Source organism: Ovis canadensis, chromosome 20 (genome assembly GCF_042477335.2).
Source record: "Ovis canadensis isolate MfBH-ARS-UI-01 breed Bighorn chromosome 20, ARS-UI_OviCan_v2, whole genome shotgun sequence".
Taxonomy (NCBI): Eukaryota; Metazoa; Chordata; class Mammalia; order Artiodactyla; family Bovidae; genus Ovis; species Ovis canadensis.
The window spans coordinates 39,636,358-39,653,003 of NC_091264.1; the positions used below are offsets into that span (position 1 = coordinate 39,636,358).

At 44.0% G+C, this 16,646-nt stretch overlaps 2 protein-coding genes across 3 annotated transcripts in view; one reads left to right on the top strand and one right to left on the bottom strand.

Annotated features, from left to right (window-relative positions):
• EFHC1 (EF-hand domain containing 1) overlaps positions 1-11,418 on the top strand; it is a 42,665-nt gene extending 31,247 nt beyond the window's left edge. For both annotated transcript variants that reach the window (XM_069562816.1, XM_069562817.1), the window contains 2 exons: positions 9,624-9,834; positions 11,189-11,418. In XM_069562816.1, the coding sequence (XP_069418917.1) occupies positions 9,624-9,834; positions 11,189-11,260 (283 nt within the window). In that variant the 3' untranslated portion in view covers positions 11,261-11,418. The remainder of the gene's footprint in view (positions 1-9,623; positions 9,835-11,188) is intronic.
• Positions 11,419-12,516: 1,098 nt separating this feature from the next.
• LOC138425222 (large ribosomal subunit protein uL22-like) lies at positions 12,517-13,124 on the bottom strand. Its single transcript, XM_069562818.1, has one exon. The coding sequence runs from the start codon at positions 13,086-13,088 to the stop codon at positions 12,534-12,536; it is 555 nt and encodes a 184-aa protein (XP_069418919.1). The 5' UTR covers positions 13,089-13,124; the 3' UTR covers positions 12,517-12,533.
• Between the last annotated feature and the right edge of the window lie 3,522 nt (positions 13,125-16,646).

A 16,646-nucleotide genomic window follows, 5' to 3' on the forward strand; every position in this document is an offset into this window, starting at 1 on the left:
GTGCATGAAAGTGAAAAGTGAAAGTGAAGTCGCTCAGTCATGTCTGACTCTTCGAGACCCCATGGACTGTAGCCTACCAGGCTCCTCCGTCCATGGGATTTCCCAGGCAAGAGGCATTGGCTACTGGATGATGAAATTTGGAGTTAGCCATCTTCTTTCTCTGAGCCATAAAATTAAAACAGTGCCCACGTGATTGGAGTATTTACTTCATCTGAAATTCTATTCAGGCTTAGGTCCCTGCACTGGCAGGTGGATTCTTTACCACTGAGCCACCAGGGAAGCCGTCCATATTCACTCTGCAGCTGGTCTCAAGTAGATCCAGTGTGAGTGGCTTCCATTTTCCTACTCTTTGCCTTGGAATGTTTCTTTTCTGAGCTCTTTACCTTCTTGTCATAGCTAAGTAGCTCCCATTTCTCCTAAGTAAATTCTTTTGCGTCTGTCACTGCCTCCTCTCTGACTGCATTAGTATCCAAGTACTCTCCATAAGTTGTTTCTTGAGGTCACTGATTGTTTTCAGATGTAACAGTCTCTTGTCATTTATTCATTAGTTCAGTGATATTGGAGCTTGCACCACGTGCCGGACCTTAATAAACACTCAAGGCAGCCAGATGAGAGAACAGGAGCTCATTGTCTAGGGCAGAGGTTGGCAGACGCTTTTGGAAAGAGGAGTAAATAATTTAGGTTTGTAAGCCATACCAGCATCTCTGTTGTAAACTACTCAGCTCTGCCTTTGTGGGGTGAAAGCAGCCGTATACAGTATGTAAATGAATAGGTGTGACTGGATTTCACTGAAACTCTATTTAGAAACACAGGCTGCCCACTGGCTTTGGCCTTTGGGCCAGCCCCCCTGGTCTAGTGCTCAGCCTTTTGATCTACAGATAGGTAAACTGATTTTTACCACAGTGCCTTCTGACTCATCTGCCCACTGCCATTCTCATCCTTAATCCATCACATCAAGTTACCAGGTCACGAGTTATCATACCAGTCATGCTGGTACTTGACTCCAAATTCATCACACTAGTTTTCCTCTGCCCGTTGTATTGAAGTGTTATTGACAAAACTGTGTGAAGTGTACAATGTAATCATTTGATGTACATGTACATTGTGATGTGATTACCACAACCTAGTTAGTTAACACATTCATCATCTCACATTGTTTGTTGTTCAATCACTCAGTCGTGTCCAACTCTTTGTGACCCCATGGACTGCACACGCCAGGCTTCCCTGCCCTTCACCATCTGCCAGAGCTTCCATTCAGTCACTCAGTCGTGTGTGACTCTTTGCAACCCCATGAACTGCAGCACGCCAGGCTTCCCTGTCCTTCACTATCTCCCTGAGCTTGCTCAAACTCACGTCCATTGAGTCAGTGATGCCATCCAACCATCTCATCCTCTGTCGCCCTCTTCTCTTGCTCTGAGTCTTTCCCAGCATCAGGGTCTTTTCCAGTGAGTCAGTTTTTCGCATCAAGTGGCCAGAGTATTAGAGCTTCAGCTTCAGCATCAGTCCTTCCAATGAATATTCAGGACTGAATTTCTTTACAGTTGACTGGTTTGATCTCCTTGCAGTCCAAGGGACTCTCAAGAGTCTTCTCCAACACTACAGTTCAAAAGCATCAATTCCTCAGCACTCAGCTTTCTTTACTGTCCAACTCTCACATCCATACATGACCACTGGAAAAAGCATAGCTTTGACTAGTTGGACCTTTGTTGGCAAAGTAATGTCTCTGCTTTTTAATATGCTGTCTTGGTTTGTCGCATCAGGTGGCCAAAGTATTGGAGCTTCAGCTTGAGCATCAGCCCTTCCAGTGAATATTCAGGGTTGATTTCCTTTAGGACTGACTGGTTTCATCTCCTTGCAGTCCAGGGAGTGCAGTCATCTCACATAGTTACCATTTATTCTTGCGTGTGACTGGTGGGGATGCTTAAAATCTACTCCCTAAGCAAATTTCAAGTATACAGTACTGCTAACTATGGTCACAGCTCATTTATGTTGTCACAAACGGCAAGACTTCTGTTTTAAATCCATTCATCTGTCAGGGGACACTTTGGTTGTTTCCGTATCTTAGCTGTTGTGAATAACGCTGCAGAAAACAGGGGAGCACGTGTGTCTCTTTAGTAGAGATACTAATGTTGTATCCTTCATTGAGATAAACCCAGAAGTGGGATTGCTGGATCGTATGGTCATTCTGTTTTTAACTGTTTAAGGAGCCTTCACACTGTTTTCCATAGTGTAAAATATTTTCCAGCTTTTATTTTCCATAGTGGCTGTGCCAGTTCCCACCGCTGTTGGTGGGAGTGTAAAGGGGTTCCCTTTCACATCCTCACCAACTTGTTCTCTCTTGTCTTTTTGATAATAGCTATCCTAACAGCTGTGAGGTATCTCCTTGTGGTTTGATTTCCATTTCCCTGATAATTAGTGACATTGAACATCTTTCCATGTACCTATTGCCATTTGTGTGTCCTACAAAAATAGCTATTCAGTTCTGCTCATTTTTAAAGTATTTTTTTCTTTGCTGTTGACACATGTGAATTCCTTATATATTTTAGATCTTAACCCCTTATCACATCTATGGTTTGTGCTGTGGTTTGAATGTTTGTGTCCCTCCAAAATTCATGCTGATACCTGATGTGATGCTATTAAGAGGTAGGGCCTTTGGGAGGTTATTAGTGGCTATATAAAAAAGGCCTTAAAAACTCACTAGCCCCCTTCCACAAGGAAGGAAGGACACAGTGAGAGAGCTGTGACCCAGAAGAGAGTCAGCACTAGCCACCATATGTGATCTGTGGCACCAGGATCTTGGACTTCTAACCTCCAGAACTATGATAAATACATTTCTGTTGTTTGTAAGTGATCCAGTCTCTAGTATTTTGTTATAGTAGCCCGAATAGATAGAGTTTGCAAGTGTTTTCTCCCATCCTGTTGATTCTTTTGTATGTCGGTCATTTCCTTTTCTGTGCAGAACCTTTTGACTTTTATGTAGTCCCACTTGTTTGTTTTTGTTGCCAGTGCTTTTGGTGTCATATCCGAAAAATCATTGCCAAGAACAAAGTCAAGGACCTTCTTCCTGTGTTTTCTTCTAGGAGCTTTACAGTTTTCAAGTCTTATGTTTAGGTCTCCAGTACTTTTTGAATTGTATAAGGATCCAGCTTCATTCTAATTATATAGAATAGTGGATATCCATTTTCCCCAGCAACATTTATTGAAGACTGTCCTTTCTCCATTATGTATTCTTGGGACCCTTATTTCTGGGCTCTCTGTTCTATTCCATTGGTATATGTGTCTGTTTTTAATGCCAGTTCCATACTGATTTGATTACTATAGCTTTACAATACAGTTGGAAATCAGGAAGTGCCATGCCTCCTGCTTTGTTGTTCTTTCTAAGTTTTGACTGTTTGGAGTTTTTTGTAGCTACATACAAGTTTTAGCATTTTGTTTTCTATTTCTGTGAAAAATGCCACTGGAATTTTAGTGGGGATTACATTGAATCTGTAGATGGCTTTGGGTAGTATAAGCATGTTCACTTCAGTTGCTCAGTCATGTCCGACTCTTTGCGACCCCATGAACTGCAGCACGCCAGGCCTCCCTGTCCATCACCAACTCCCGGAGTTCACTCAAACTCACGTCCATTGAGTCAGTGATGCCATCCAGCCACCTCATCCTCTGTCGTCCCTTTCTCCTCCTGCCCCCAATCCCTCCCAGCATCAGGGTCTTTTCCAATGAGTCAACTCTTCGCATGAGGTGGCCAAAGTATTGCAGTTTCAGCTTTAGCATCATTCCTTCCAAAGAACACCCAGGACTGATCCCCTCTAGAATGGACTGGTTGGATCTCCTTGCAGTCCAAGGGACTCTCAAGAATCTTCTCCAACGCCGCAGTTAAAAGCATCAATTCTTCGGCACTCAGCCTTCTTCACAGTGCAACTCTTGCATCCATACATGACTACTGGAGAAACCATAGCCTTGACTAGACGGACCTTTGTTGGCAAAATAATGTCTCTGCTTTTGAATATGCTATCTAGGTTGGTCATAACTTTCCTTCCAAGGAGTAAGCGTCTTTTAATTTCATGGCTGCAGTCACCATCTGCAGTGATTTTTGGAGCCCCCAAAAATGAAGTCTGACACTGTTTCCACTGTTTCCCCATCTATTTCCCATGAAGTGATGGGACTATAAGCATGTTAACAGTGTTAATTACTCTAATTCAGGAGCATGAAATACTTTCCATCTGTTTGTTGTCTTCAGTTTCTTTCATCAATGTCTTATAGTTTTCAGTGTATAGATCTTTCACCTTGGTTACATTTATTCTAAAATATTTTTAAATGCTATTATAAATGAGACTGTTTTAATTTTTCTTTCAGTAGTTAATTGTTACTGCATTTCATGTTGTTTTGTTCCTAAGTGATGTCCAACTCTTTGTGACCCCATGAACTGCAGCACACCAGACTTCCCTGTCCTTCACTATCTCCCTGAGTTTGTTCAAACTTATGTCTGTTAAGTCAGTGATGCCATCCAACCATCCTATCCTCTGTCAACCCCTTCTCTTGCCCTCAGTCTTTGCCAACATCAGGGTCTTTTACAAAGAGTCAGCTCTTTGTATTGGGGCCAAAGTATTGGAGCTTCAGCATCAGTCTTTCTGATGAATATTCAGGGTTCATTTCCTTTAGAATTGACTGGTTTGTTATCCTTGCAGTCCAAGGGACTCTTAGGAGTCTTCTCCAGCACCACAGTTCAAAAGCCTCAGTTCTTCAGTGTTCAGCCTTCTTTATGGCCCAACTCTCACATGCATACATGACTTCTGGAAAAACCATAGCTTTGACCATATGGACCATTGTTGGCAAAGCAATGTCTCTGCTTTTTAATACACTGTCTAGGTTTGTCATAGCTTTTCTTCCAAGGAGCAAGTGTCTTTTAATGTCGTGGCTGCAGTCACTATCTCCAGTGATTTTGGAGCCCAAGAAAATAAAATCTGTCTTTGTTTTCACTTTTTCCCCATCTATGTGCCATGAAGTAATGGACTGGATGCCATGACCTTAGTTTTTTTAATGTTGAGCTTTAAGCCACCTTTTTCACTCTCCTCTTTTACCTTCATCAAGAGGCTCTTTAGTTCCTCTTCACTTTCTGCCATTAGGGTGGTATCATCTGCACATCTGAGGTTGTTGATATTTCTCTCAGCAATCTTGATTCCAGCTTGTGCTTCATCCACCCCAGCATTTTGCAGACTATGTAGTCTGCATAGAAGGCTAAATAAGCAAGGTGACAATATTCAGCCTTGAGGTACTCCTCACCCAATTTTGAACCAGTCTTTTGTTCTCTGTCTGGTTCTATCTGTTGCTTCTTGACCTGCATACAGGTTTCTCAGGAGGCAGGTAAGTTGGTCTGGTATTCCCATCTCTTTTAAGAATTTTCTGGTTTGTTGTGATCCACACAGAGGCTGTGGTCAATGAAGCAGAAGTGAATGTTGTTTTTTTTTTTTTTTTGAGTTCCCTTGCTTTTTCTATGACCCAGCGGATGTTGGCAATTTGATCTCTGGTTTCTTTGCCTTTTCTAAATCCAGCTTGAACATCTGGAAATCCGTGGTTCATGTGCTGCTGAAGCCTAGCTCGAAGGATTTTGAGCATAATTTTGCTGGCATGTGAAAGTTGCATGAGTACAGTTGTGCAGTAATTTGAGCATTCTTTGCCATTCCCTTTCTTTGGGATTGGAATGAAAACTGACCTTTTCCAGTCCTGTGGCCACTGCTGAGTTTTCCACATTTGCTGGCATATTGAGTGCAGCACTTTAACCACATTATCTTTTAGGATTTGAAATAGCTTAGCTGGAATTCCATCACCTCCACTAGCTTTGTTCGTAGTAATGCTTTCTACAGCCCACTTGACTTCACACTCCAGGATATCTGGCTCTAGTTGAGTGATCATACTATTGTGGTTATCCGGGTCATTAAGACCTTTTTTGTACAGTACTTCTGTGTATTCTTGCCACCTCTTCTTAATCTCTCCTGCTTCTGTTAAGTCCATACCGTTTCTCTGCTTTATTGTGCCCATCTTTGCATGAAATGTTCCCTTAGTAGCTCTAATTTTCTTAGTCTTTCCCATTTTATTGTTTTCCTCTACTTTGCATTGTTCACTTAAGAAGGCTCTCTTATCTCCCTTTGCTATTCTCTGGAACTCTGCATTCAATTGGGTGTATCTTTCCCTTTCTCCTTTGCTTTTGCTTCTCTTCTTTTCTCAGATATTTGTAAAGCCTCCTCAGACAACCACTTTACCTTCTTGCGTTTCTTTTTCTTAGGGATGGTTTTGGTCACCACCTCCTGTATAGTGTAATGAACCTCCATCCATAGTTCTTTAGGCACTCTGTCTACTATATCTAATTCCTTGAATCTATTCATCACCTCCACTGTATAATCTTAAGAGATCTGATTTAGGCCATACCTAAATGGCCTACTGGTTTTCCTTGCTTTCTTCAATTTGAGTCTGAATTTTGCAATAAGGAGCTCATGATCTGAGCCATAGTCAGCTCCAGATCTTGTGTTTGCTGATGGAACAACAGACTGGTTCCAAATAGGGAAAGGAGTACATCAAGACTGTATATTTTCACCCTGCTTATTTAACTTACATGCAGAGTACATCATGAGAAATGCTGGGCTGGATGAAACACAAGCTGCAATCAAGATTGCTGGGAGACGTATCAATAACCTCAGATATGCAGATGACACCACTCTTAAGGCAGAAAGTGAAGAACTAAAGAGCACCTTGATGAAAGAGGGGAGTGAAAAAGTTGGCTTAAAGCTCAACAATCAGAAAACTAAGATCATGACATCTGGTCCCATCACTTCATGGCAAATAGATGGGGAAACAGTGGAAACAGTGACAGACTTTATTTTTTTGGCCCCCAAAATCACTGCAGATGGTGATTGCAGCCATGAAATTAAAAGACGCTTACTCCTTGGAAGGAAAGTTATGACCAACCTAGATAGCATATTAAGAAGCAGAGACATTTCTTTGTCAACAAAGGTCCATCTAGTCAAGGCTATGGTTTTCCCAGTGGTCATGTATGGATGTGAGAGTTGGACTGTAAAGAAAGCTGAACGCCAAAGAATCGATGCTTTTGAACTGTGGTGTTGGAGAAGACTGTTGAGAGTCCATTGGAATATAAGGAGATCCAACCAGTCCATCCTACAGGAGATCAGTCCTGGGTGTTCAATGGAAGGACTGATGCTGAAGCTAAAACTCCAATACTTTGGCTACCTGTTTCTAAAAACTGACTCATTTGAGAAGACCCTGATGCTGGGCAAGATTGAAAGTGGGAGGAGAAGGGGACAACAGAGGATGAGATGGTTGGATGGCATCACCGACTCAATGGACATGAGTCTGAGTAAATTCTGGGAGTTGGTGATGAACAGGAAGGCCTGGCGTGCTGCAGTTTATGGGGTCACAAAGAGTTGGACGCGACTGAACTGAACTGAACTGAACTGAAAGACTGTATATAAGATCCTGTCATCTGCAGACTGAAACAGTTGTACTTCTTCCTTTTCTCTTTGGGTACCTTTCATTGCTTTTTCTTGCCTAATTTCTCTGGCTAAGTCTCTGTAGGGCTTTCTCAATGGCTCAGCGGTAAAGAATCTGCCTGCAAGGCAGGAGACACAAAAGACTCTGGTTCAGTCCCTGGGTCAGGAAGATCCCCTGGAGGAGGAAATGGCAACCTACTCCAGTATCCTTGCCCAAAAAACTCCATGAAGAGAAGAGCCTGGTGGCCTACAGTCTGAAGGGTCACAAAGAGTTGGCCACAACCGAGTGGGCACACAGGTCTTTGTTGAGTAGAAGTGGCAAGAGTGTGCACCTTTGTCTGGTTCCTGATCTTATAGAATGGGCATCATCGTCTTGTTCACTACAGGGTATGTTATTAGCTGGGGGCTTCTCATGTGTGGCCATTATAACGTTGAGGTACATTCCTTCTCTACCTAATTTATTTGAATTTTCATCATGAAAGGATGTTGAGTTTTGTCAAATGCTTTTTCTGTATGTATTAAGATGATCATATGATTTTTATCCTTCATTCTCAGTGTGTATTGATTTCTATATGTTGAACCATACTTGCCTAGTCAGAGTAAATCCCACTTGATGGTGATGTACAATCTTTTAAATGTGCTGTTGAATTGTTTGCTGGTATTTTTGTTGAGGACTTTTGCATTTGTGTTCACCAAGGGTTATTGGTCTGTAATTTTCTTTTCTTGCAGTGTTAGTTTTTGGATTTGATGTCAAAGTATGCTGGCCTTGTATGAATTTGGGAGTGTTTCCTCTTCTTAATTTTTTTTTTTTTTTGAGGAGTTTGAAATGGATTGGTATTCTTCCTTAAATGTTTGGTACAGTTCACCATGAAACCATCTTGTCCTGGGAATTTGTTGGGAGATTTTTGATTCCTGATTAATCTTCATATCATTGGTCTGTTTAGATTTTCTATTTCTTTGTGATTCAGGCTTGTTTCTAGGAACTCATCCATTTCTTCCAGGTTATCCAACCTGTTGACAAGTAGATTGTTCATAGTAGTCTCTTCTGATCCTTTGCATTTCTGTGGTATTAGTTGTAATGTCTCCCCTCATTTCTGATTTTGAGTCTTTTTTTAAAAAAATTTGTCAAATTAAGAAGTTTGTCAGTTTTATCTTTTTTTTTTAAGTCTTAGTTTCATTTAAGTCTTATCTATCATTTTTTCCAGGATCTTTCCTTTCTTTCTGCTCTGCTCTTTCTTCTGCTAACTTTGGGCTTTTGCTTTTATTTTTCTAGTTCCTTGAGGTATAAACTTAGGTTGTTTGAGATCGTTCTTTGTTCTTCCTTTGGGCTGCACTGCATGGCTCATGGGATCTTAGTTCCTTCCTCAGGGACTGAACTTGGGCCACAGCAGTGAAAGCACCGAGTCCTAACCACTGGACTGCCCAGGAACTCCTTCTTTTTCTTTATTGCTGTAAACTTCCCTCTTAGAACTGCTTTTGTTGTATCCCATAAACTTTGGTATGTGGTACAGGGGACCAGTGAACCACACAGGTTGGAACTGTGTGAGTGTACTTATATGCAGATTTTTTTTTTTCAGTGAATATGTATTGCACTACTACACAATCCTCAATGGGTTGAAACTGTGGATACAGAACCACCACACATTTGGAGGGCTGACTATAAGTTATACTTAGATTTTTGACTGTGTGGAGGGCTGATGCCCTAAACCCTGCTTCTGTTCAAGGGTCAAATGTATATCCATTTTTGTTTGTTTCTAGATATTTTATTTCTCTTTTACTTTGATTTCTTCATCACACTACTTTTAGGCATCTGTTTCTAAGAACATTCATCTCTAGGTGATGCAGCACAGATGACAGTCATGTGACTCCCACAGACGCCTGGCTTGGAGGTGGCCTGCAGTGGTGGTAGGTCCGGCTTTTTGTGGTGCCAGTATTTGACAGATGGTAGCGAGGGAGGCTGAGCTACAGACATGAACAGTTACTGATCAGCTCAGCATCAAACCTGTGTCATTAGAGGCTTCCCCAGCTCTAATGAGAGCTTCACCATGAGAGAACTTTGGTCACCGAGATAAGACCATTGGAAAATGAACACCATGTCCAGCCATTTCTTTCCTATCTCCACAGCCAGCGAGTGGAAGAGGAACCGGGTGTGCAGGACATGGAGGCCCTGATAGACACGATCCAGAAGCAACTGAAAGATCGCCCGTGCAGCGACAACATCCGTGAGGCCTTTCAGATCTATGACAAGGAAGCTTCAGGATACGTGGACAGGGAGACGTTCTTTAAAATTTGTGGCTCTTTCCAACTCCCAGTTGATGACTCCTTGATTAAGGAGGTGAGCAGGAGTTACTTTTCCGGGCTAATTGCGGAGGCTGGGCACTGCTCACTCACTCCCAAAGGCAGCTGCATGTGTATTTTAACTGGGGAAGCTTTGGGGTGCTCAAATCAGATCTCCCATTCAGTCCTGATTATGGCATTTGTCCTTGACTCTTAGCATTGGTAGGTCATTCCTAATGCTGTTGTAGGGCATCTCTTTAAGGGGGCAGCGTTCAGACAGCAGAGCGGCCAATGAGCCATGTGGGTGCTGAAGGAGGGTGGTCACCAAGGGCAGATGGAAAAGCTGGACTGAGCAGGATGATGGGAGCCTCTGACACCTTCACAGGTGACGCCTACGCTTGTCCGTTGGTAGGGCCGGCATGGGAGAAGGTGTGACCACTGACCCAGGTCCATGGCCAGCTGGACATTCTCCTCTTAGAGCTTCCATGAGGGAGCTGAGAGGGCATTTCATGCCTCTTTCTCTTCATAAATCCCTTTGACCAAGTTCAGGATGTCTATCAGGACTAGAAGTTAGGACAGGCTTTCTCCCTCAGTTGCCAATGACAGTGGCTGATATTATGAGACATTCTCACTGATGCAGAGTATTGTGGTTCTGAAGTCCTTCTTAATGACACTTTAGCATAGTGGGATGCTGGGAAGTTAAGAGTCATTTAGGGAAAGCTTTTGTTTGGGATTGGTGTGACTAGCTTAGGGACAAGAATTTGTCAGACAGGAACCTTAGCAAGGAGTGAGGAGGCAGGTGGAAGGATAACATCAGCTTTTCCCTGCTTTTGGACTCAAACTGAGACGTCGGCCCTTCCTTGGTCTCGAGACTGCTGGCCTTCAGCAGTCTCACGCGGGCAAAATGCCCATCTGGCTTCCCAAGCCTCAGACCAGTAGCATGTCCAGCCTTTGATTTTTACGTCATTTGTGTCGCCTGTGACCTGACATGGGAGCTGCATCAGGGGGTGGGGTAGGGATGGGTCTGCACACATCTTTTAACCACAGTGGGTCAGTGCACTTACTGCCACTCATAGATGAGTTTCAGGACATCTGGTGTTAGCAGTGACATAACTATATTTTTCTTTTAGGCTATGATAACAGCAGCCCTGATGGATAGCCTTGTAACTGAATATAAGAACAAAAATGCTTTGAAAATGACAAGTATTCTTATGTTAGACCTGAAACCTTGGGCAGGCCATTTACACCATCTGAGCTTTCTTTTCATGAAGCATTAAGATTGGGAAAGGCGCCCAAGATCATTTCCGATCAGTTGAGGGTATAAACAGTTGAGCTGTTACACAGTGTGGGGGGCGGTCACTAAAGAGGCTCTGCTGCGGAGCTGAAAGCAGCCTCCTGTCTCTCACCTGCAGCTCATCAGAATGTGCTCTCATGGAGAAGACAAGATTGACTACTATAACTTCGTCCGTGCTTTCTCCAGCTGACCTGCTGAGAACAGAACGCAGCACAGTATGTTGACTTTGAGCCTCCGTCTACCTGTACTCCTCATAGAGGCATTTACAGCCTTCTTGAAATTCCATTTCTATTTTGGTTCTTATATTTCACTACCACTGAAGTCTAAATTAAATTGGATCTTGTAGGAGCTAAGGGTGGTATCTTATTTAGGGAAGGGGACAGGGGTATTGTGATGGTTAATTCTGTGTGTCAGCTTGACTAAATATGGGTGCCTGGACATTTCTGGGTGTGTCTGTGAGGCTGTTTCTGGATGAGGTTACCATCCGAGTTGGTGGATGGAGGAAAGCACACGGCCCCCTCCAGGATGGGAGCCCCTCACCCCTCACTAAAGGCTTGAAGAGAACAAAAAGGCTGACCCTACCCTGATAAGAGAGGACTCCTCCAGCCTGCCGTGACATCAGCTTTCCCCTGCTTTGGGGCTCAGACTGAGACATCTGCTCTTCCTTGGTCTCAAGGCTGCTGGCCTTCAGACTTAGTTCTCAACAAGTCTCCAGACTGCTGACTACAGATACTAGAGCTTGTTATGCTCCACAGTTACAAGAACCAGTTCCTTATAATCAGTCCCTTTCTCTCTATATATAGAGCCTATTGGTTCTATTTCTCTGGAGAAAGAACCCTGATTAATGCAGGAGTAGAATGATTAGGAGCAGGACGGATAGAATTTGCTCAGAGAGACATCATGTGGGGTGTGGTATTGCTGCCAGACCACCCCTCCCCCTAGCCGGGTAGAGAAGTATACACCGTTTTTCAACTGCAGTTCTAGGCCCCTTAGTAGACCTGCATTTTAAAAAATTAGATATTAAGTTGGTGCAAATGTAACTGCACCAAATGCAGTTACAAATGTTTTAGACCATGAATTTTAAATCATTGCAACAAGGCTCTGCTGCTGCTGCTGCTAAGTCGCTTCAGTTGTGTCCGACTCTGTGCGACCCCATAGACGGCAGCCCACCAGGCTCAAACACATCAAATAAATATAAAATAAACAGCAAGTAATAAGTCATTAGCAAAAAAAAAAAAGCAACAAAGCAAGAAATGTGGATTAAAATGATGTATAACATAACTACATTTAAGAATGTATTCCGACATCAAATGACAAAGTTCAACCATGCCAAACCGCAATTACTTTTGCACCAACCTGAAGAAAGCTGAGTGCTGAAGAACTGATGCTTTTGAACTGTGGTGCTGGAGAAGACTCTTTTTTTTTTTTTTTAAACTTTTATTTGCATTTATTTTTTGCGGCATTTATTCCCGGGCCATAAGTTTTTGTTTCTTCAGTTTCTTCTGGGATATCTTTTTCTTCTGTGCAACCTCCTCTTCTGGTTTAGGAACAATCTGTTCTTTTTCAGTAAGGATCATCTCAATGTGGCAGGGAGAGCTCATGTAGGGGTTGATCCGACCGTGAGCTCTGTAAGTCCTGCGTCGCATCTTGGGGGCTTTGTTCACTTGGATGTGCTCAATGACCAGAGAATCTACATCTAAGCTCTTAAGTTCAGCATTACTCTCTGCATTTTTGAGCATGTGTAGTAAAAATTCAGCACTCTTTTTGGGCCATCGACCCTGAGTCCAGCCCCACTGTTTGGCCTGTGCACACCTGCCAACTCCACCGTTGTAGCGGCGGAACGGCACACACTGCTTCTTTAACGTGACGTCCTTCAGATACTTGGTGGCTTTTCGGATATGCATACCCTTTATGGCCTGGGCGGTTTCACGAGTGTTCTTAAAGTGTACACGAAGATTTGAACCTCTTGATTTGCATGATTTTGTGGGGTTTTCTGGGTCAAGTGAATAGCGCACCATTTTTAGGAGTCACCTCAGGCCGCTTACCGGAAAAAAAAAAAAGCTGGAGAAGACTCTTGAGAATCCTTTGGACTGCAAGGAGATCCAACCAGTCCATTCTGAAGGAGATCAGCCCTGGGTGTTCTTTGGAAGGAATGATGCTAAAGCTGAAACTCCAGTACTTTGGCCACCTCATGTGAAGAGGCCACCTCACTGGAAAAGACTCTGATGCTGGGAGGGATTGGGGGCAGGAGGAGAAGGGGATGATAGAGGATGAGATGGCTGGATGGCATCACCGACTCGATGGACGTGAGTCTGAGTGAACTCCGGGAGTTGGTGATGGACAGGGAGGCCTGGCGTGCTGCAATTCATGGGGTCACAAAGAGTCGGACACGAGTGAGCGACTGAACTGAACTGAACTGAACTGAAAGGAACAGGAACTATCACAGGGTGGTACACTAATTCATATTGTTTCATGAAATGTTTGTTTCATGAGTCATGATGTATAATGTATTTCTTGATGTTGGCTGTAGCTTAAAAAAAAAAAAATTAGAGAGCCTGGCCTCAAGATAAGCAGAACAGATTAGAATAACAGCTCCTGGTTATCAACCAGGCTCTGATGAACTTTCCAAAGTCCAGAAGCAGGGCTACTCCTCAGCTGAAGTCAGCCACCAGCTTCACCTTTATAAGCACCATCTTGAATTCCTCCCCACCAGTACTCCATCTGTACTCCCAGGGGCCTGAAAAGACCATCTAGTCAAGCCTGTTACCTGTAGGCTTCAGAGGTATCTGAGAAGATGTATCTAGATTTCCAGGAGATCAAGGGTCACTTGGATGAGTGAATATCCTGCTGGTGTAGGACCACGAGCCTGTTCCTATGAGAAATTAATTCGAGTGCTCTGTTCAAACCACAAGCTTAGTGTTCACTGTCCCTAAATCTCACCACCACCATTCCCTCCAAAAACAAGCAAGCAAGCAAACCAATCCCAAAGAAAGGCAATGCCAAAGAATGCTCAAACTACCGCACAGTTGCACTCATCTCACATGCTAGTAATGCTCAAAATTCTCTAAGCCAGGCTTCAGCAATACATGAACCGTGAACTTCCAGGTGTTCAAGCTGGTTTTAGAAAAGGCAGAGGAACCAGAGATCAAATTGCCAACATCTGCTGGATCATGGAAAAAGCAAGAGAGTTCCAGAAAAACATCTCTTTCTGCTTTATTGACTATGCCAAAGCCTTTGACTGTGTGGATCACAATACACTGTGGAAAATTCTGAAAGAGATGGGAATACCAGACCACGTGACCTGCCTCTTGAGAAACCTGTATGCAGGTCAGGCAGGAAGCAACAGTTAGAACTGGACATGGAACAACAAACTGGTTCCAAATAGGAAAAGGAGTGCGTCAAGGCTGTATATTGTCACCCTGCTTATTTAACTTCTATGCAGAGTACATCATGAGAAACGCTGGGCTGGAAGAAGCACAAGCTGGAATCGATGATGGCCGGGAGAAATATCAATGACCTCAGATATATCAATGACACCACCCTTATGGCAGAAAGAGGAACTAAAAAGCCTCTTGATGAAAGTGAAAGAGGAGAGTGAAAAAGTTGGCTTAAAGCTCAACATTCAGAAAACAAAGATCATGGCATCTGGTCCCATCACTTCATGGGAAATAGATGGGGAAACAGTGGAAAGAGTGGCAGACTTTATTTTTTGGGGCTCCAAAATCACTGCAGATGGTGACTGCAGCCATGAAATTAAAAGACGCTCACTCCTTGGAAGGAAAGTTATGACCAACCTAGATAGCATATTCAAAAGCAGAGTCATTACTTTGCCGACAAAGGTCCATCTAGTCAAGGCTATAGTTTTTCCAGTGGTCATGTATGGATGTGAGAGTTGGACTGTGAAGAAAGCTGAGTGCTGAAGAATTGATGCTTTTGAACTGTGGTGTTGGAGAAGACTCTTGAGAGTCCCTTGGACTGCAAGGAGATCCAACCAGTCCATTCTGAAGGAGATCAGCCCTGGGTGTTCTTTGGAAGGACTGATGCTGAAGCTGAACCTCCAATACTTTGGCCACCTCACGTGAAGAGTTGACTCATTGGAAAAGACTCTGATGCTGGGAGGGATTGGGGGCAGGAGGAGAAGGGGACGACAGAGGATGAGATGGCTGGATGGTATCACCGACTCGATGGACATGAGTTTGGGTAAACTCCGGGAGTTGGTGATGGACAGGGAGGCCTGGCATGCTGTAGTTCATGGGGTCGCAAGGAGTTGGACCCGACTGTGCAGCCAACCGCCTCCCCCAAAACACTGAGCACAGGTGAGCGAGGCAGCTCAGAAAGTCCGACCGCTCAGGTCACCCAGCCCATCCATCTGAGCCCCTGGCTCTCCTGCGCCTTTGCCTCAGGTGCACGGTTCCTGCTTGGTCCTCACAGCCCGTGTGTGTCCCTCAGCCAACTGCACCCATCTCCTAAGCTCGCTCTGGAGATGGGCAACAGGCCACCTGACTGTGCCAGCTGTGTCCCTTGCCCACCGCTAGTACCAGCACTCGGGCAGCATCTATTCAGCACCGACACTGACATCTGGTGGCTTCTACAGACTCAGCCCCATCGTCTTTTAGCCAGGTGACGCCATAACACAGTCGTCCTCCCTTATCCACACCTTCACTTTACAATTACCACAGCAAGCCATGGTCTGAAAATATTAGATGGGAAGTTCCAGAGCTGCTTTGTAAGTTTTAAATTGCGTGCCATTCTGAGTACTGTGCTGACTCTTGCACCATCCCGCTCTGTCCCACCCGGGATCCCCAGCCATAAGCGTTGAGACCCAGGATCGCCCCAAGCAGGTGCGCTTCCTCCGGACATGTGGTCAGGTCAGCGGTAGCCCAAGGCTGCATCATGTGTGCATCATGGGTGCTCACGTCACCCCACCACACAGCCAGGCAGCTCACGTCATGAGGAGGAGGAGTCAGCACAGTTAAGACAAAATCTGTAGAGACCGCACTCACATAGCTTTCATTATGGTGTATGTTTGTAACTGTTCATCTCTGTGCCTAATTTATAGACTTCACTGTAGGTAGGTAGGTATAGGAAAACACAGTGTGTACAGGGCCCAGTCCTGTCTGGGGTTTCAGGGACCCACCGAGGGTCTCAGAACACACCCATGGATGACGGGGAGCTGCACGCAGGCATCGGGCACAGTGCGCCGCCTCCTGGAGCTGCCTCACCACCCCCACCCCACGTCGGCACACTCCTGTCCACATTTACACCTCCTGTTACAGGCACAAGTGAAAGAGCCGTTCTGCTACCCACCACTCAAAATAACTGACTTGTTCTCTGTCCTTAATTCCAGCTCCCTTACTCACATGACCACAATAAACTATCTCAAAAGATATGCAAGAAATTACTAACAGTGAAAAACATTAGAAATGAGGTTGAAATGGAGGCAAACTCATTCTTCATATAAAAGCACACTTGAGAATACAAATTTAAGATTACAGTTGGTGCAAGTTCTTACAAAAAGTTGCCAGCAATATCACTATTTTCAAACAATCTCAATTTTAACCTTTTCAGTCTTCAGG

What these genes read in the sequence shown, in the direction of transcription:
- LOC138425222 (XM_069562818.1), bottom strand. Translation starts at nt 13,088, where the DNA reads ATGGTGCGCTATTCACTTGACCCAGAAAACCCCACAAAATCATGCAAA.